We start from the raw sequence: 20624 nt of genomic DNA, 5'->3' as shown, positions 1-20624 counted from the left end.
AAAGCTCATGCATTTTTTAACTGATGAGAAAACTTCTAATCAGAGTTCCCATTCTTCTGACATAATGAGCATAACTGCTGCATATTCCAATCTTAATTGCACACCACCATGCTTCTGTAGTTTAGAAAAATGACTTATACTGTGGATAAGTGAGAGGAAAATTTTGCGTATTGCCACTGGTTTAGTTTTGTTCATTGGCAAAACTTCTGTGTAATGGTAAAGAGTGTACAATTTCTTGGCAATATGGTAACAGTGGTTCTCCAACTACGTGATGGAGCACTACAATGCCAAGACTGGCTTCAGAAATTAAGGTAATTTTTTCCATGTGGCTTCATTTAATCATCTTGGTGTTTGAGTTGCCTGCTCAACTGTACTAAACAATGCTGAAATTAGTGCAAAAAGTTATTCTTTCACTGAGACAAGAAGATAATTCTGGACACTATTCCAGAATTCTGGACACTATTCCAATATTCCAATAATTCTGAAATATTGTTTGAATATTCTCCGTGAGACCTTTTCCTCAGTAAGTCCAATTGGCCTGAAAGTTTAGTACTAGTCACAAACTTGTCCTTGTATTTTGAGAGAAGCTCTGTGGCATATAGTGGGCATCCACTGGAAAGCAGAGCAGTGTAGGGCATTCATGGATTGCTTCTCAGAGAAGCAGCAGCTTCTCCTTAAATAAGAGCTTTGACTCTAAGAGATTATGGTCAACTCACAAGATCTGAGTAATATCACAAAGCCCTACTAGGAGCACTGGACACTCAACATCTTCCTTTCCAAATTGGCATTGAAAAACCCCATCCAGTGATTTGTCAACCAGGGCATGACTTTGCATCTCTTTTCTGTTATCCTTAGCTAAACCTACAGTACTGTGTAGCCAGAGTCACAATCCACATGTATAGAAACTTGCACAGCACCAGAATTTGGTCCAATACTATATCTTCCCATATGCCAGAGGACTTGTAAACAAGAACAGTTGTTTTTTTTTTTTTTCTGCTGAGCACATTTAATGAAATATAAATAAGGGTAAAATGAATAGCTGTATCAAACTATTTCTTTGTGCATGAACAATATTGACAGTTGTATTTTTCCTGGTTTTAAACTCAATATATGATTTAAGATTCCCTTTGTTTCATTTTTCCCTTGTCTTTTTGTTTTGTTTTGTTTGTTTGTTTTTAGACTCGAAGTGAAGCAGCGATGACAGTTTTAAGTGGGCATGTAGTCGTTTGCATATTTGGGGATGTTAAATCTGCTTTGATTGGATTAAGAAATTTAGTGATGCCATTACGAGCCAGCAACTTTCACTACCATGAACTCAAGCACATTGTGTTTGTGGGTTCACTTGAATACCTGAGAAGGGAATGGGAGACACTGCATAACTTCCCCAAGGTTTCAATCTTGCCTGTAAGTTCAAAAGCCATATTATTGATACTTTGTTATTTAGGACACCAGCTGGATAGATTCGTATTGACTTTGATCTTAGGCTTTTTTACTTTTGTCTACTTATAGGCCTGAGGACTTAGATTTTCCCTTTACTGTGTCTATGAAAACGGAGCCCTGTGAGACCTTATTAGATGTTATTTGCTGCAGTGTTTGGTGCCTCATCATCCTCATCGGATGAATTTCAGCTGCTATCAGATGTATTAGCTGTGTTATGTATTGACCATTCACTGTAGCGCCCTGCATGGAGCTGGTTCTGATGTTGTGATTTCCCTGACAGAATGACAGTAGTTCTTTATGATATTATTTATGGTTTTATACCCACAAAACCTTTGAAAAATTATTGTTACTCTGTCAACATAATATTTATATGTATTCATAAAGACTTCCTGTGGACTGGCCTGCTTTTTAAGGAACACTGCCCTGGCATTTCAGTTCAGAGTCCTGTATGAAAGTACAGCAAAACCCTGACCCTTTTTAAATCAATGAAAAGCTCCTATTGATCTTGGTAGGCACAGTCACTAAAACTACAAAAGCCCCTTTTCTCCTATGTATCATTATGATTCACTCATATGACCACAATATAGAATCAAGAGCTCCAGGACTAACAAATAAAGTCCCCCAAGCTGGTGATCTTAGGTGACCACAGCTATAAATGACATGTGGGAGCCCATGGTATAAGTGAAAGAAAATGCTCAGCATGTTACATAGCAAAGTTAGTTTAGATATTTTTTAAGAACGAAAAATTGTAAGTTTACTAGTTTCAGTAATTTCATTTCAGCAGTTAAAAATAAACAAATCAATGATGAATGTAACTTTAACTGAATAATTGGGAAAATAGCTATAGAATGAAAGGACTGTCTTTGCTTTTTGATTAATTCAGACTGTAGGTCTTTGTTACTGTAAATGCAGTTTTAGTGTTAGCCCTTGGCATTTTTCTGTAACCTGATCCAACAGATGGTGTCACAAGATTCTCTGCTGTCACAAAAATGGTGTCAATATCAGATTTGGTCAGTTAATATCCTCCTCTTTCTGCCAATTCCTTTTAATTCCAGTCACTGTGAAGGCTAAAAACTAGAGAATCAGAATTAAATTGATAATACTGTTGAACTATCAAGTAGAATAGAATCCCACCACTGTTTCCAGTATATAAGGTTTATCCATTATTACAATATGTTTTTGCTAAGTTTTGATTCTGAATTCTGAAGAGGCATAAAATAAATATACACCAGCTTTACTTTCCCCAGTTTACACCAAAATTCAGAATAGCTTTAGATTAATTTTGACTTGAACTGCTTAAATAGTTAGTTGATGCAACTTTAAAAATACAGGAATTTATAAAGGAATTGTATCTGACATAGTAATCAAGAGTGCTGAAGACCACACAGACTTCATTCCTGTTACTTCCATTTTTTTTTCCAGCCTATCTGGTTCAAAATGGTGATATAAAGTTAAAATATCTGATGTAATTTTACTAATTTTAAAATGTACTTAAGGGTCTGAGATTATACTTGTAGGAACCTGTTAAAAGGAGGCCACTTTCATATTTCCCTGTGCTTTGGTTCACAAGGTAAAACTTGCTGTTGATATCTGATGGAGATGTGGTTACAGCTGAATATGAAAACGTTTGTTCTAGTTAAAAAAAAAAAAAAAGTGGAATTTAAAGTCTGTATTAAGAGATGCCTTTAAGCTGCTGAATAAACTCTTAAAAAGTAGGCAAATGCCAATTTTAAATATCCTCAGGCAGCCTTAATTCTGTCCCTTTGCATAAAATCATTAGGAGTGAGCCTCTAATTAATTACATGATTGCATATTATTTTTCCCCACAGGAACCCTGCTTCACTTGGTGCACAGTACAGGCACAAAGGGCAGGATTAAGGTGGCTGGAATAATCATATTCTAACTTTGGAGCAGTTTATAATGAAATCATATCTGTTTGATACATACTTTTCACAAGGCTTCATGCCTCAAATTATTGAAAATTACATGGAATAATTAAACTGGCAAACACTGAATAAGAATTGAGCTCTTCCTTCATGTGTGCATTTTAAATTCACTTTTGCATTGAGTACTCTCAGAGGAGTTCAGGAGGTATTCACCATGAATGATCAGGAGATGGAAGACCAGGGTCTTGACTTGATTTTATGAAAATCACTGCATGACACTGGGACAGTTATGTGTCCTCATCATCAGGGTCTTTGGGTACAAATCCATGTGAGGCAGCAGAGTAGAATCCAGTTTCCATTTAAAAAAAGGGAATATATTTCCTGGACCTTGCAGCCCCTGTGATGTAGACTTAATATTCTGTAACTACAGTTGTGGACTGTTGAATGTGAAAGGCAAGTGTATTTTAAACAAAAAATATCATGTTAAGTGTCATATCTCAGCTTTGTTAACTATGAAAAAAATCCACAGGCTACCACAGCATTTCATTTTAATGATTCCGTTCTCTGATTGAGGATTGTGGAACAGGGAACGTTGCACAAGCTGTGCCCATTAGGATAAAGTCCTGCTTCTGTTTCAAAGGGTTTAATCACACAGCTTTGAAGCTCAGTGTGTTTTCCTTCTAGAAGCACCAAAAGCGTGCTTTGAAAAGGATTAACCTTTTCTGTGTATTGCTTTAGGTAGAAAAAAATAGCTTTGTCCTGATTGCATTTCAAATGTGCAGGACACGTAATGCTTTCCTGTTTAAATTGCTGTTCTTTTGCCCAAGACCATTGTGGCTTGGTAGTAGATAAATAGACATTTAAAACACCCCCCTTGTTATATTCAGAGAGCCAGAGGTTGCCACATGATAGCAGCTTAAATCAAGACAATTTCAAGTCACCGATGAGATGTAGAATGCTGGCATTATTCCTGTTTCTTGTTTGTTAGTAATAGCTTGACTGAGTATTGAGACTGAACCTAAAATGCTGCCATCAGCACCAACTACCCTTTAGATTAGCACACATCTCCTATTCCCTGGCACATAGTTAGACCAGCTTAATGTCAGAGCATAAAAAAGATACTTGTTAAATAATTTCCCAAAGCTCCTTCTCAATCTTTAATTTGTTTTTCTTTTTTTTTTCCCCTCTCGTGCACCCCCCTTTTCTCCTCGCTGTGCCGAAGGGTACGCCATTAAGTCGGGCTGATTTAAGGGCTGTCAACATCAACCTCTGCGACATGTGCGTTATCCTGTCAGCCAATCAGAATAATATTGATGATGCTTCGCTGCAGGACAAGGAATGCATCTTGGCGTCACTCAACATCAAATCTATGCAGTTTGATGACAGCATTGGGGTCTTGCAGGCTAATTCCCAAGGTAAGGACTGCCCTATAATACTTCTCTGCAGTGCCTACAGGGGACAGGACCTGGCAGGAAGAATATCCCTCACTCAGTAATTCAAAGAGCCCTACATCAGCTTGCTTGACAGTTAAACCTGCTGATTGGTATGATGGCTTTTAAAGGGACAGTCACGTAGTTTCTCTGCTACATCACAGAGCACATCTTTCAAAAGAAAAATGAATGAACATGAAACTGGCATTTTTTCTCATTTTGAAATTTTCCTAGATAATGTATAAAAACGTCGTTTTCTCACTGTGGCTTCCTTTTCAGGGTGAGTTGCTGTTATATAACTGGTGATAACTTGCAGTTAGTCTTTGGAATACCTGAATTCTGTCTAACAAAATTTATTTTTATGTAAAACACATTGAAACTACAGAGAAAATGCAAGTTTTAGTAACACAACCCAAAAAGTAAAATAAAAACAACAAGAACTTTTAATTTTCTTTGCAGCTTTGGCACTTCTTGCTCAAGAAGCCACAGAGAATTAACTCAAAGCTGATTTCTTCCCATGGTTTGACATGCACTCATCCCATTTAAGAACATTGAACAAAATCTTTCAGTCTTTCCAGAGAGAAGGGGACTGATTCATAGGTTGCCAAAGGCTATTTTACACCATCTGTGCCTGTGCAAAGCAGCTGCAAAGCAGTCATAAGCACCCTGGCAAAGACCATCAGTGTAAAACAATCATCTTCCCATCCCTGAAGGGTCTTGCAGCTTATGCAGCTGAAGTCCTACCTTTGATAAACCTATTAAGTGCAGCAGTAAATATTCCCTCTGGATCTAGTTCTGCTGTAAATGTAGGTGGAAAGGATTGTGCTTTGGTCTGCAGTTTCCCCGAGAGCCTGATCTAGAGATAGGTTTCCCTCAAGGACTGTGAGAACTAAGATTAAGTTCAGATTTTCCTCTTTAAACTCTAATCAGGAAATAGGAATTATATGCCAAAAATCAGAGGATGCAGTGGAACTTCTTGAATATAGAAACTTGAACATAGAAAATTCTTTGTTAGAATCAGCAATAAAATAGTGGAATTCAATACTGGAATTAAATTGTTCCTGAAAGCTAAAAGTTTGAACTTTTCAAAGTCAAATTGGACAGTTTTCTGGATAAGAAGTAGATTTAGCGAAGAAAAGGAAGAAACTGATTGTTTTCAATCCCATGAATGTTGAAAGTTTCAAATCTGTGGTCTGGAAATAACAAAACCCCAAATATTTTAGAGTTCTTTCTTCACAAAATTTTGAGGCCAACTTGCTCACAGTCTGATAGCTTGTAGTCATGATTAGGAAACTCATTGCAGAAGTGGAAGACATGCATAGAGGTTCCTTCTTTTGCTGGTTTAGCCCTGGGATCTGAAATTCTGTGTCTCAAAACTAAATCTGTACTTCCACTACCAGGCTAATGGCTATTTGTCAAATCTCTCTCAGTCTCCTGTCACACACATAATTAAAATAATCAAGAATCTCTTCTTGAGCACAAACAGTCTGAGAGAATTTTCCATCTTTGCTTAGAAGTTAGAGACATTTCCAGCACTTGACTGTTTTATTTTACCTCTGGGAGTACACAGGGTCACACCATCCCTCAGTGAGGATAGAGAAACCTGTCAATATCCAGTCTTGTGCACCACATGAACACTTGTCATTTTTTACTCTCTATCCTTGGAGGTATTCAAGACCTGACTGCACAAAGCTCAAAGAAGCTGATCTGACCTCATGGTTGACCCTGCTTAGAGCAGGAAATAAGACCAGAGACCCTCCAATGTCCTTTCCAGACTGAATTGTTCTGTGACTCTCTAATACCCAGGTTGCTGCTGCAGCAATAGGTCAGGAAGTGTTTGCTGGCCACAGTCCAAATCCCTTTAGCCCTTTTAAATGTTGCTGATGCAGAGAAGCAGAAGAACAATAGGTGAGCACCGTTTTAGAAATTTTTGACATTTCTTCAGGTAAATACCGGACTGCATGTTAAAAAATTAAAGGTGACTCTTTCCATAGCTGTTCCGGGGAAACAGGGCATAACATAAGTCAGGTAACCAGCAGCCTATTTTAATTGGAAGCACTGAATGAGGAGGGGTTCTTGCAAGCCCAGTTGCTTCAGAAAACAATTATCTTCACAGTAAATTCTCTGTTTATGAAATCTACAACTCCTGACTTGGTTCTGCTCCTTTCAGTACTGTAAATTTTGTTGAAAGACCTTGAATAAAATGATTAGACTGTCAGAAGCAGTTAGAATCAGTCAATAGTACAAACTTTACTGGAAATTATATGCAACGTGACATTTTTGTCTCTGAAACGCAGCTTTAACATACGGTGGACACAACTATCATGACATTTACATAAAGTAGGTGATTCAACTTTTGCTGGTCAAGAAGCAGCATATTAGAACAAACTCACAGATTCTTGCTGGCAATTAAGTACCTTTATTTATAGAGCAAGTTGTCATTTTATATTTTGTATTGCTTGCCTGAGTTTTTCTAGATCTTAGTGCATGATTTTGAATTTAGACATTCTCATCAACACCATGCTTGGATGATGTGTTATTCTTTCATGTTACTTCTGTTACTGATCATCAGAAACACTGACAATAGAAAATATGGAGGTGTGGCGGAAGGTCAGTTGCCCTGTGACAGGGTGTTGAAAAGAGAAGAAATAAAATATGTGAGCAGTCTAAGAAATGTATGGGGTGAGCTGCAAGATTTTTGGTGAGGGATTTAGCAGTATTTGCTATTCTGGGTGAATAAATAGTATTTCATATGTATAATTATGTAGTCAGTAAGTGATGGAATCTCATATGAAAACCTGATATATAATTTCATGCTTACATTTCTGAAAAAAAATACAGTCGTTTAATTGATAAGTTATTGAATATACAAGGATCTTTCTAGTGTGTATCTGTGATTGTTTCATTTCAGCTTTAGGCAAAAGGTGACACCAGTACAAGAAGGATGCCATAAAACCAGGATGCGAATTTATTTAACCATCAGATAAGCCATAATTGTTGGCAAGTTTGAAGTACAGGCCTATGTCTATAACTCCTTTGCTTTAAGTTGGTAGCAGGAAGAGAATCCACACATTTTGGGATTTCATTCCATTTTTCTTAGAGCTTCATCCTCATCACCTGCTTTAACACCAAAGTCACTCTCAGTCCTAGGCATATAAAAATGTATCCATCCAAACATGCCCTTTCCAGCCAGAGATGTAGCTTTGAAACAGAACCCAGGTGCAATCTGAGAGGAAGGATCTTGCAGAAGGAGCAGGTGGGTGGACACATGACTGCATATTTGCTGAAAGGGAAATTTCTGTAACAATAGGGCTAGCAATTCCCAATGGATTAAGTGCTGAAAAATCAGCTCTGAATTAATCTGGTTTGCATCAACAAAGGATTTTCTGACTACTAGTGCAAGATGAACTTAAAATACACACAGCCATTCTCATACAGAAGTGAAGATTTGATGGTATTTCCTTATGGTGTAATAATATCCCCAGGTTTTCTTACTGGTTGACAGTAATTATCAATTATCTGGACCTTCTGTAAGTAGTGCAGCAACATTTTTGTCCTCTGGCTTGCCCATCTTGGGTCGTAACTGATCCTGCCAGAATCGCATCTCATCTAAGCACAGAGCTCTGCCTCGACCATCCACAGAAGAAAAATCCAACTCAAAGTTCCAAGACACAGGAAAAAAATAATAATCTGGACCAGAGCTACAAATGACCTAGCATATCCAGAGGGGATGGCAGTAAACTATCTAAGTTGTCAAATCTATGTTCATCATCAGCTGTCTGGCAACATACGACCAGATGCATGGCTACACAGAACTGCTTGTGCAAACAACCTGTTTTCCTTAGGAAGAAAAGCTTACTAACAGTTTTGAAAGGATTTTTTGGTCTCCTTTACATAAAGTATGTACTTCTACTCAAAAAGAAAAGAAGCTCTTTGAAATTAAACCTGTGCTGTTGGAAGTTGTCACGTTGAAAGTGTTCTCAGGGCTGTCTGCATTGATCGTTTCAAAGGTGACTGAGCAGCTCTGTAGGCTTGCTAGAGGTTAGGGCTGCAGACTCTAATGCCCTGAAAATGAGCTTTGGAAATCATCCCGGCAGTTCATTGCCTTTGGGAGACGTAGAACCTGGATTCCAAGGCCAGAAAGGCCAAAGTGTGTCCCACTGAAGCTGCAGCACACTATTGTTTCATTAAGATATCTCAGATTTTGAAGCACAAAATGCTGTAAAGTGAGAACTTGGCTCACCTCTTCACAAAATTATTTATAAACTCAACCTTGTTTTTGTCAAGGAAGCCCTGTGCTTGTCTTGATCACCTCTTAGAGATCTTCACTGATTGTCTTCCTAGAAAGATCTGTAAAGAGGTGTGTATTTATGTTGGAGAATGAGGTCACCCACAGGTACTGGAGATTGTTTTTTATTGTCCTTTCTGTTTCTCATTCTGTTCCCTCAAACAGAAATGAAGATTATTTCATCAAGAATTATTTTGGAGAGCAGACCAGAGAATTTTAGATCCATAGTCATACCATGTGCTCCTCAGTCATAACGTTTTTCCAAAGCACCCAGGAGGACTGGATGTGTGATGGGTTCTGCCTTGGCCGTTAAGCTGGGAGACCTCCAGTAATTTTCCTTTCCTTCATTTTGTTGGCATTTCCATCCTTTCTTCTTCAAGTATCATCCATTGACTGTTCCTATATAGTTTTTCATGCTTCTTGATTTTTTCTTAGAGTCCTACTTTGTGGGGATTTTACTTGTTATTTTATCCACCAGAAGAACATGGCCCGACACAAAATATTTATCTTCAGTTGTAACTAAAGCTGCTATTTGGCTTTCTTCCCAACACCCAGAAAGACAATTATACCTAACTGTTTAGAGATTTATAAATACTGTACTGGAGTAGCCTCTGGGTAGTAACTTTAGATATCCAACTCAATAATTTTCTTTTATTGGATAGTGATTTAGAGCATATTTTGAGTCCTATATAGTCAGAGCAGTACATTTCATTAAAAAACACTTACTAAACAATAAAGAAAAGTGATCTTATTGCTCCAAGCAGGTCTAAAGTACAGAAAGGGGAGGCTGTATAGTAACATTTTGTCCACAGACATTCTAAGACAGATCACAGTACAGCAGTGTAGACGTATTTCAGCAAAGTAACAATTGCAGCTGTTTTCTGAATGACTTCAACTTATGAGAATTTTCCCTAGGAACACTATTTCAACACAGGAGAGATCTTTTTAGGGCCCTCATTCACAATTCTCATAATAGATCCTCCAACAAGAGAGAATAAAGAGAAAAACATGAAGATTGGATGAACTCCTGTGTAATACATTTCATACATCATGGCAGGATTATTCTGGGGAAAATCCTATAAAATCAAGTAAACATACTCAGAATTTTACACACTGACTTCCAAGTGTAACAAATTGCACAAGGTAAAATAGCCCCGTACAAGTTTCATTTGATCCAGTTCCTTTAAAAATCACTTACAACTTCATTGTCATCTTTTGTTGCAGCTGTCTTAAACTTTGATTGAAAGGACAGGAACAGCCAGAGTTTCATTAGACTTATTTCACAATCTGATAACTAATTCTTGTATCATTACAAAGTTTTATGAACTTAGTCTCACAAGTTGCTGCAAGAAATTCATTAATAAAATGAATTTGAGATCTGCTTTCCATTGTGATTGCAGATAATGTATTCTTTTCCACCTCTACCAATCAATAAACCTTGATTGTTTTATTTCTGAAATGTTAGCAAAAGGCAGAACAACCGTATTATTGGGATTGAAAATGAGAAAATTCTTAAATAAGGGGAAAGGATAAATACTGTCTGAAGTCCTTTGTTAGAAATGGTTTTTGCTCTTTCTTGGAGATAACTGTATTTCAATGCTGCTAGAGAAAATTTTTTATAAATTCAAAGCAATAGTTTTATTCCTGAAGGAGAGGGGGTTTAGTGAATGTTGAATCTCATATCCTTTATTTTATAGTCATAAGGTTTAAAGTTAATATTTCAGAATATAGGCTTGGATAATCATAGATTAAGTTAATTTTTAGGCTTTTATGGAATTCAGTATTCTGTGGCAACTCCAGCACTGTTTCCTCTGTTTAATTTGTTATATTTAATAAAAACGTAGGAATAAAGAATCTTGCTTTTTTAATGCAGAAAATCAAACTTTATTTAGCTGCACTAAATAATTGCAGAATTTAAGGAGCTACTTTACCTCTTTAGAAAGCTTATAAGTAAATGTAGAATGTTAAATGTAAATGTAATATTAAAAATAAATAAGAGAATAGTGCTGGCAGAAAGTGAAAGATTTGGGGTAGTTTTTAAAAGTGAGCTATGACATTAGCTTTATTCTTTTCAACCCTTAGATTCCTGTGTGTCTGTGTATATCAATGTCTTTTAGACTGCAGAATGTTTGTTATACTTAAACTAGCTCATAATTACCTAATTCATACAGATGTTTTGAAAGCTACTCTCCAAGACAGTATCAATCCTATCAGTCACATTTTCAAAAATGGTTTTCTACATTAACATCAGGTTTATTGTTTTGCAGGATTGATAGTTTAGTGTAGGAGTTAGCACCTGATTAAGGATGTTTTTACACTGGTTCTGAATGTTCCTTTTGTTAGCATCAGTTGTTGCAATAATAGTAATAATCCAATTAACAAAATTTTCTACTTGGTTGAGTGATTATTTTTTAGCTAACTGAATTTTAAGTGGTTGTAGTTTGGTTTCATTAGCCCTTTTTGAAACAAAGGCTGACCATCCTAATTAATGAAGTTAATAACTGAAAAATGAGATAAGGGCCAGACATGTCCCATATCACTATTTACCCACAAAAAATAGTCCAATTTTTGAAGATCAGGTCTCTGTGATAAATAACTCAGCATTACCTTTTTGCAACATGCACATAATTTCTTATCCTGCTGAACTAGATGGATCAGTTGATAGCTGTTATTTATTTTATGGTAGCACACTGGAGCTCTAGATGGAATTAAGAGCTTGTTGTCATAGTCCTGATATATACAAGAATAAAATATGGCCTTTGCCCTGGCAAGTTTATAATCTGATGCCTTGCTTGTTCCAAAACTTATGTGCTCAATGTTATACAGGTTAATAAATCTCTCTGACTTCAATGAAGCTGTCCACCTGTGTAAAGTTAGATTATGTGCAGGTCTTTGCAAGATTTGGACTTAAATAAACTAAAGAGTCTGTGTGGGAGAGAGGCTTTTCACTTAACTTTTTTCCTGTGCTGTAGAAACCAGCTCTGTGAGGACCTTGCTATGCTTCCTGTCTTCACATGAAACCCTTGGCAGGAAGGATCCCATGCAGCATCCTTCACATTTTTGGTACCTTTCCTTGCAGCTGGACACCAGTGTTGCCTGCTGGAATTGCACACACAAAGTAGTTCCCCACATCCCTCAAAGTTTTCATGGAAAGAGAAAAATTATTAAGAAAAGAGGGTTTTCAATTTTATTGCTTATAACAAACTAAAAATGTGTTGGATGAATGGCTGGAGAGACATATTCCTTTGATACAATTTGCTCTGGTTTTGAGAAATACTGGTAAGGTCCTGGCCCAAATACCTTTAAGTTTTCACAATTGCTTCTTCCTCTTCTGCTTTAAGATATCTTCTGCTTCAGCCAGAGAAAAATAAAACAGGATGAAGGAGGTAGATAATACAGTACATCAAATATGTGATCTCACACTTAAACTCTATTTAAGCATCCCAAAACTGTTGTAAATTTATGGTAACTCAAATTTATTATTATTTGCTATTCAGCGTCTTGAAAGCAAACCCCCTATTATGAAGGTGTACTATTTTGTGCATTTCTGATGCTGAGGAATAAAAAAATGCACTCTTTTTATGAGCATTAATTATACACCAGGCAAGGAAGCAATTGCCTCTATGTTATGAAATATTAAATCAAAATGCTTCCTGTTCCCAGATGTCCCAGAGATAAATACAGCAGTATTTTGAAGCCCCACTCGGAGCTGTTTTCCCTGCAAATTTATAGTTTTGTCTCCATTTTCAGAAAACCCTGTTTTATGTGAAGTATAGCACTCTTGGTAGTTTTTAAGGAGCAAACTCCTCTGGAGTTGCCTATGTAGGCAACAACTCTTATGTAGATTGCACACAAGGGATCTGAAGTTGAAAGGCTCCTTTAAGATGACAAATGGGTTGAAAGTGTTATTGTCTTTGATTGCATGCCTTACATCATCTGTATGTAGGAATAAGAGAGCTATACTTTATCTTTAGCCATTTTATAAATATTTAAGTCCTTAGAGTTGCCTAAAGATATTAAAGCATATTTTACAGTAGTTGGAATATAAATATTATATATAGCACAAGATACCAAAGTAGTTTAATGAATTCATAATTTTCTGTTCACTTTTATTGGAATGTGTTTTATGTTCCAAAACTTCCATTTAAAGAATAAGAGACCATTCTGCTCCCTGACAAGATGTGAGCTGATAGTGAGCGTTATCAAGGTTCCCTTAAATGGTGATATGAGGCTGCAATTAGCAAGACAAAAGGGCACATGAGTATTAGAATGTACTGCACCCACCTCTGTGTTTTAACTTTTAAAAAAACTATTTTTAAGAAACCATATGTAAGTCTTTAAAAAACTGTAAGGTGTTTTGCATCTCCCTCTGTGTATTTTCTAAAAGTTCTTAATTGCATAAGAAGTTGTGCATCTAGATCCAATTATACTGAGGAAAATTTTTAAAATTTGAAGGTAATTTTCAAAGATAACCAACCACAAAAATTTTACAACATGAAATGTGTAAAAGGTCTGTGTTTCATGGCTTTGAATACAATGTATGTTGTTGTTGTAATTCTAAATCTTTCAAGTTCCCATCAAATATAAAAAATTCTTTTTAATATTTCACAGTTTAACTATTTCCCAGTAGGAGTCCATGCTGGGTAACGCTTGCTAATTACCCACAACAAAAGTAGACACACAATGCTGGTAAATTACCTGACCCTTTGCATTTTAATGAGACAACAAGGATTTCATGAAGTGATGTTGTTTCAGTGGTTAATGGTGTCAGCAATGTTGTAATTGTAGGCTGAGGCACATTAGCTGCACAACCACATGTAGGAAGGGTTTCTCTCAACAGGCCCTTTGGAGAATAGAATAGGGTATTATCATTAAGCCTATGTCATTTGCATGCTGCTAATCACTTACTTTATTATCTTGTGTATCCATTGTCTTTCTTTAATTGCTCTTTAAATGAAAATTAAAAATAGTTCCAGTGCCCAGGATACTTGTGATAGCATCTTGATTATGAAGATAACTTCAAGAAAATGGAACATATAGATAATATATTGCAGGAATACAAGATAGTTTGAGAGTAATGTTCCACAGCAGGCAGCCTCATGAGCGTGATTCTGGTGTCTCTCTTTGCTTCACTACGTATTGTTTGCTTAATAAATGGTTATTTATATTCATAAAGGTGATGGGGTTTTTCTAGAGATCAATGTCACTGGTTTTGCTTTACTGTGGAAGGAGGTACGAAGCATCAGTATCTAGCAGACTTTACCAGTCTAATAGCAATACAGGAGAAAGCTGGATTTTTGTTCTTTCCAGTTAAATCCTAGCCTGTGATCTCCAAAGCAGAAAAGCAGAATCTATCACCTGCTAGTGATTTGCAGAACTTTGACAGCTTAAGATAAAATTTATAAAATTTTTAGCATTCTGTTTTCAAGAAAGACCTCTTGATTTAAGTTTGACATGATTAAATATGAGACAGCCCAGACTTTCCATAATAAGCATTTTCTAAAAGATTGCTAGCTTCTGGTTATCAAGAACCTGCTACTTCTTTCAGCATCTGCAGGATGCGATATTCAGGCTGACTTGAGGCACAGCCTTTGTTGAAGAATCAATACTGCTGTGCTCCTAATAATACATTATTTTTGCAGCTTTTCCACATCTTAACATACTAGAGCTGAAAAGTAAATTATTAATTTTGTAAATGATGTGGTAGGAATTTTTGTTGAAGAAAGTTCTGAACTAGTTCTTTAATTTATTTCTATTCAACACACCCAAATAAGTTTATGGCTAATGGAATTTTTGTAGTGGCTTATTTAGGGACAAGATTAAGATCTTACCAAATGTCTGTAATGTCATAGCAATATTTGATCTTTTGCAAACTTTCCTTAGAACTTTGAAGCATATCCTGTGGAAATATAGTGGAGATTCCAACCTTTCATGCTGACTTGAAGTTTGGTTGCTTGCTTAAATTTTCTGTTCAACTTCAATTGTCAAATACTCTAATTTAGGAGCATGATTACTGGTTATTAGTGAGAGGGAAGGTATCCCTACAGTGTTTACAGTATATATATTTTCTGTAGGTTTGACAGAGTTTTTTCTTAAATGCATAGACAGGCTGGTAGTATGTAGACAGGCCAGTACACCCATGTAGGGGTTCCTGTTTCAAGGTTCCTGCCACTCTGCTGGTTCTGTGACTTAGCAATGCATCTCCAAGCGAGGGCAAAGACAGGCAGGCATTTTCAAAACAGCTCCTCTAAAAAAAAAGAACAAGAGACTGAAATCAGGCAGCGTAGTGTGGGGCCTGAGAAAATGTTACTTATTTGTTTAATTGATTAATAGGACTAACAACTCTACAGTTACATTCTTAAGTCATTAGCCACCAGTGCGAGCTTGCTCAAAAATAGTTTATGCTGTAAGAAAAAAAATCAGATTCAGAACAGGGGCTTGGCCACTTTGTTTAACATATTCAGTAGTGCATTTTAGAAACTGTGTATATCTGTTGTAAATCCTCAATAGTTTGCAAATTGTTACTATTCTAACTTCTAACTAAATATCTGCTTCTTTAGTGGCAATGTAAGCTCATCTGTCTGGACCTATCTTCCATTTTCAGTGGAAGATGTAGACTGAATTATATAGACAGAGTGCTTCTAAAAATTTGGACTGTGTCTAGATTTTCTTTAATGGCAACTTGCTCACATGTCACATGCAAATCAGTCTTTACAACTTATCTGCAGATTTATATTTTAGATTGGCCCAAAATCACCACTTCTTAGCAAAAAAAGTGCACATTGCAACTTGAATATTTATTCTCAGAATCCTATCAAACAATAATAAATAGACTAAAATCTCTCAGAAATATTCAAAATGCCTAATTATAAGGAAAGCTATTTCCACTGATATTGGTACTAATTAAATTAAAGCAAGGAAGAAAACATTTTATTTTTTATCAACCCATTTAAGTCTCAACTAAGCAATAATAAATAGGAAAGTTAATGTATTAAGTGTTTGTAGACATTAAAGTAGTGTTTAGATTCATGGATGATAATAAGTAGGCAGTGCTGAAAACCAAAAAAACCACAATAAACCAAACCAACACAAATAAAACCCCACAAAAAACTGCTGGAAGTTTTCAGGATGTCTGTACTGTGACTGGATACTGTAGTATACATTTTATGATTGCCATTTAATTTTCACTACTTAAAGAATACCACATTATATTTTGCTGTTATCACTGTTTTTAGCAGCTTGTTTGCTAGTTTAATGGGTTTTGAATCCCATATAAATAAAGTAAATAAGGAGGTGGTGTAGAGACACTTCTGTAGATACTTCTTTAAATATAAAAAGACTTAGCTGTCAGAGGTAAGGAAAACTCTTATAGATTTTAGAAAAAACTCTGATAAAATAATGAGTCATTCTGTCATGACAAGGAATTCATTTTCTTTTTAAGATTAATGTTTGTAAGAGGAGAAAGACAGTGAGCCAAAACAGTGCAGACTTAGTAATGGAATTTTCTCTTAAGAGCAGACTTTACCTCACTGGTTTTCTGAATACCTTTCCTTTTTTCTTGGTATATTTGAGCAAATAACCTCTTTATTTACACTGCTGACTGTATGCTTTGGATATGGCCATCAGAGGCATGAGCTGCTCTCTGAACTCGATTCTGACTGAAGCAGGGGTTTCCACACTTTACAGGTTGGGTGAACCCAGTGGCACCAGTGGTATCACTGCTGACCTTCAGGCAGTTTTACTGACTCAACCTTAGGTACTATCAGTAGCTAATATATTGCTACTGGTACAGCATTCAAAAATATTCAATTAGAAAGCTACTTCAGATTCCTCCTGATTCCACAGCTGTGCAGTTTGTATTTGGGTTTTTTAAATGGTGAAGAAAAAAGGAGTAGAAAGAAAAGGTTGTGATTTCTTGTGCTTTGCAAGGGGAAGTTGGTTGAGTTAGCGTTATATAGACTGGTATAGTTAAAATCAACCTGATACTCATTTTCACACATGATATCTACAAAGATGTCTTCAACAGACATGCTACTCTGAAGTTGTGTGCTACAAAAGGCAGTATTTGAATGACAAAGAGCATGACTGGGATTTTTTTTCCATATTTATGATGTTCAATTTGGAGTACTGGTAAAAAGTTTTGGCTTGCAGAAAACCTTTGCAGTGGCGTGCTGAAAGCTTGAGTGCCAGCATTAAATTCCATGTTAAAACCTCTTTTAAAGAGAATATATCCGTACATGAACACAGGATCCATGTTCCTTCACTATGAGCATTTAATAAAGCCCTGACATTTTTAAAATATATTTTTTAATCAACTGCCTACTGGCACTTGACTATCTGCATAGAACAACCTGTCCACTAAAAGCTTCTCTAGGATTTGGTGAGATCTGGCAGGACAGGACATGTGCACAATGGGCTCTCTAGTCAGCAGGCTTTGAGAAGTTGCATTTTACAATATAGAGCAATGTAGAAGAGGAGCTTTTGTATACTTGCAAATAAATTAGACTGCAGGAAATATGCAGGAGGGCCTGTGAAGCATACCTGCCAGAAAAATTAGAGGTGGTCTTGATCTGAGTCCAACCTGTGTCAAAGCTCAGCTCTGGGAATTCAGTTCAGATTTCTTTGATAAAATGGGGCTATAGCCTTCACAGTTCAATCTTTGATCCCCAAGACAGCCTTGAATGTGGGATTTTAGTTTTGACACAGCCTGTAGAGAAATTAATGATGTTTTACCATAGGTTTCCAGCTCAGTTCCAGCTTGAGTAATTTGCAAGTCTGCTGGCACTATTTAGCCCACACAGACCATGAAGTCGGCCGTAAGTAAGTCCAAGTTGATGGAAAATCAATATTGCTAGAACAGAGTGACAGATGTTGATTATCATAAAATGTCTGTTTAAGCATTTTGTACGTATCCATTTCCTCACTGCAAACACCTGAATTTTTTGTAGAAGTTACAAAGTAATTGTACTTAAAGATGTGGACTCGTCTGCTAAAGAAATTTTCAGAATACATATTCCAAAAAATGACTGCTGTCGTTATTACTGTTGCTGCTCAGGGGAGCTATTCAGATGCCTCATTTATTGGAGCTTAATAGATTAAAAGTCCAAATTGAGTCTCATGATATAAACCTAATCAAATTCTAATCTACATAATTTTCCCATAAGCAGCATTGGGAAATTTGTTTAATTTATGTTTCAGTAGTTGCCAATCAGATGTTGGACAACACTGTTACTTTTATTTTTCAAATATTTGAATTGATTACTTGCTATGATATCTGTCTTTGCTCTTCCTTTTACACTAAGGAAAAATTCACTTTTTTGATATAATGACTTAGTGTAGAGTCTTGTCTTACATGCCAATATATCATTTTTAGTGGTGAGTTTTCCATTTTGTTTCTAGTTATTGAATACCTGTCTCTCTAAAATAGGTAATGCAGCTTAATTTATTTGATAATTTTTATTCAGCGTATTTATTTTTGCCTGAGGTCTAAATATGCAGAGTTGACTAATGATTAAACTGAAAGGAGTTTGGCATTGTTATATACTAAATCATTTTAGCTGCAAACCTGTGCTACAGTTAGATGCTACTAACTTTGTGCCCTAGAAGCACCTAGTGTAGAAAACTATTGAATAGTAAATGAGGAGAAGAAACAATTAAAAAATAAAAATTATAAAAAAGTAGCTAAAAAGGGCAAATTTAATGTTGTTTACTGCATAGAGAAATAGAGTTTCCATTCAGGCAGATTAGAGGGAAGTATGGCTAGCAAGTACGTATAATCTTGCTTAAAGTGAGAAAAATAGGGAGAAGTGAACATTAAGGCTGTGCTCTGCAAAGTATTAGTAAAGAAAGCCCATTTGTTTTGGTAGTTTTGGGTTGTGTAAGCTTGTGGCGAACCTTGGCAGAGTTAGGGTTTGGGTAATTACCACATAAGATTTTGTGAAGGGAAAAAGATTCCTACAAAGCCAACCACAAAAAAACCTAGGCAGTTTCAGGTGGACTTTGTTTCTTGGGTGTGTATGACAGTGAAACTCAAAATGGCACTGAAACTGGGAAGAGATTTATATAAGTACCTGTTAACAGACCCCTCTAAGTTATACATAATTCTGCCCTAGGTTTAAAATATTACACTTTTCTAATATATTATGCTGTTCACAATTGAAATGGAATCAATGTGGTGTGATTCAATGCTAGACCTCAAGATGATGAAACTCCAATTCTTCTCTTGATCTTTGTTTTTACAGCTTAATCCTACCTTGTTAGAGCAGCCCAAGAACCTGCAGGCCTATAAATCATTTACACTTTGAGCACAGGGGGCCACTAACTCATCCAGGAATGGATCTCACACTTTGGGGAGCGGAAACTAGCATTGAACCCACTGCCCTGTGCTTCCATTAGAGCTTTGATTTGGATATTTTCACTGTAGGTTTCTGTAATTCAGCAGAAAGTGAGCACAGCGACATTAGAGAAGAACACTTTCTTGGCAGAAAGTGGCAGCTGGTTCTGTGTGACATTGTCTCTCAGAGTTCAAAGCTCCAGTGTTGTTTCATTCCCAAAGCATTGGAGGGTTGCTAAAGGTGAGAAAGGTGTCCTTCTTCAGCCTCCACTTTCTGTAGATTCACCTTGGCCTATGTTTGGGCCTGGAGTGTCTCTGAAGATGCTCTCTCTCTCTGAGAGAGCTGGGAGCTTGTGTAGTCACATCTGGCCTCCCACATTCCTCTCCTTTTCCAGACCTTTAGCGATAATCTCCAAGAGATTATTGGATATTCAGCACAAATCACAGTAAAACTCAGAACTGAAGCCAGAATTTAGGATTTCCAGGTTCTCAGGCCAAACTACAGCTCTCTGTCTCAGAGCCCATGGGACACTGAAGCTAGAATTGTTTCTAAATTGAATGGCTGTAACAGATTCCCATGAATGTCAGCAGCTCTTTAGCTGCATGACTGCTGCTGAACTTTCCAGGTATACCCAAGGGCTGTACTTTGGAGAATAACAGGTATAGTCTATCATTCAATTGAATTCACAGGAATATTAATGACATTGTCAGCAAACAGTAGCAAAGGGATACAACTGTGAGGTCCTTTCTGAGAATTATTTCTTTTTGGCTGCCTCTGCTTAATGAAAATACTTGTCCCATATTTCTGCATGATAACCTGTCGAGGGCGTGTTTGGCAGTTCACCACTTATGTGTTATTCATATTTGCTCCAAATATTATTATTGTCTCATATTCTTTAGGTGAACCAGAGGTAGCTGGATGTACATGTGCTTTTTAAATTATATTTGTGGACTTTAGTGCATATATCACCCAGTAAATGCCATGACATCTTTCCCGAAAATAGCGTTATTTAAAGGGTGCTATCAATTTACGAGGTTCTTTAATAACAAGGCCACAACATTTAGGTCTGTCAAGTGGATTTTCAATTTGGGATAGTGCCTTCTGCCTGCACAGAGTTCCAGTTTAGTAAAATGTGTATCTTTGAAAAGGAAGGGAGAAAAAGAAGAAAGGGGCAGAGAAAAAGGGGAAAAGAATCATAAAGGATCCATTATGGTCCTTAAGAACGGAGGATAACTTATAAATGTAG

General features: G+C 36.5%; 1 protein-coding gene across 19 annotated transcripts in view; it reads left to right on the top strand.

The window, feature by feature from the left end:
• The window catches only part of KCNMA1 (potassium calcium-activated channel subfamily M alpha 1), a 402334-nt gene that overhangs the window by 352391 nt on the left and 29319 nt on the right, over positions 1-20624 (top strand). For all 19 annotated transcript variants that reach the window (XM_063163853.1, XM_063163852.1, XM_063163851.1 and 16 more), the window contains 2 exons: positions 1180-1404; positions 4549-4741. In XM_063163853.1, the coding sequence (XP_063019923.1) occupies positions 1180-1404; positions 4549-4741 (418 nt within the window). The remainder of the gene's footprint in view (positions 1-1179; positions 1405-4548; positions 4742-20624) is intronic.

This window comes from Melospiza melodia, chromosome 9, assembly GCF_035770615.1.
Source record: "Melospiza melodia melodia isolate bMelMel2 chromosome 9, bMelMel2.pri, whole genome shotgun sequence".
NCBI lineage: Eukaryota > Metazoa > Chordata > Aves > Passeriformes > Passerellidae > Melospiza > Melospiza melodia.
Note: the sequence above shows the minus strand (reverse complement) of the source record. Positions and strands in the feature narration are given on the sequence as shown.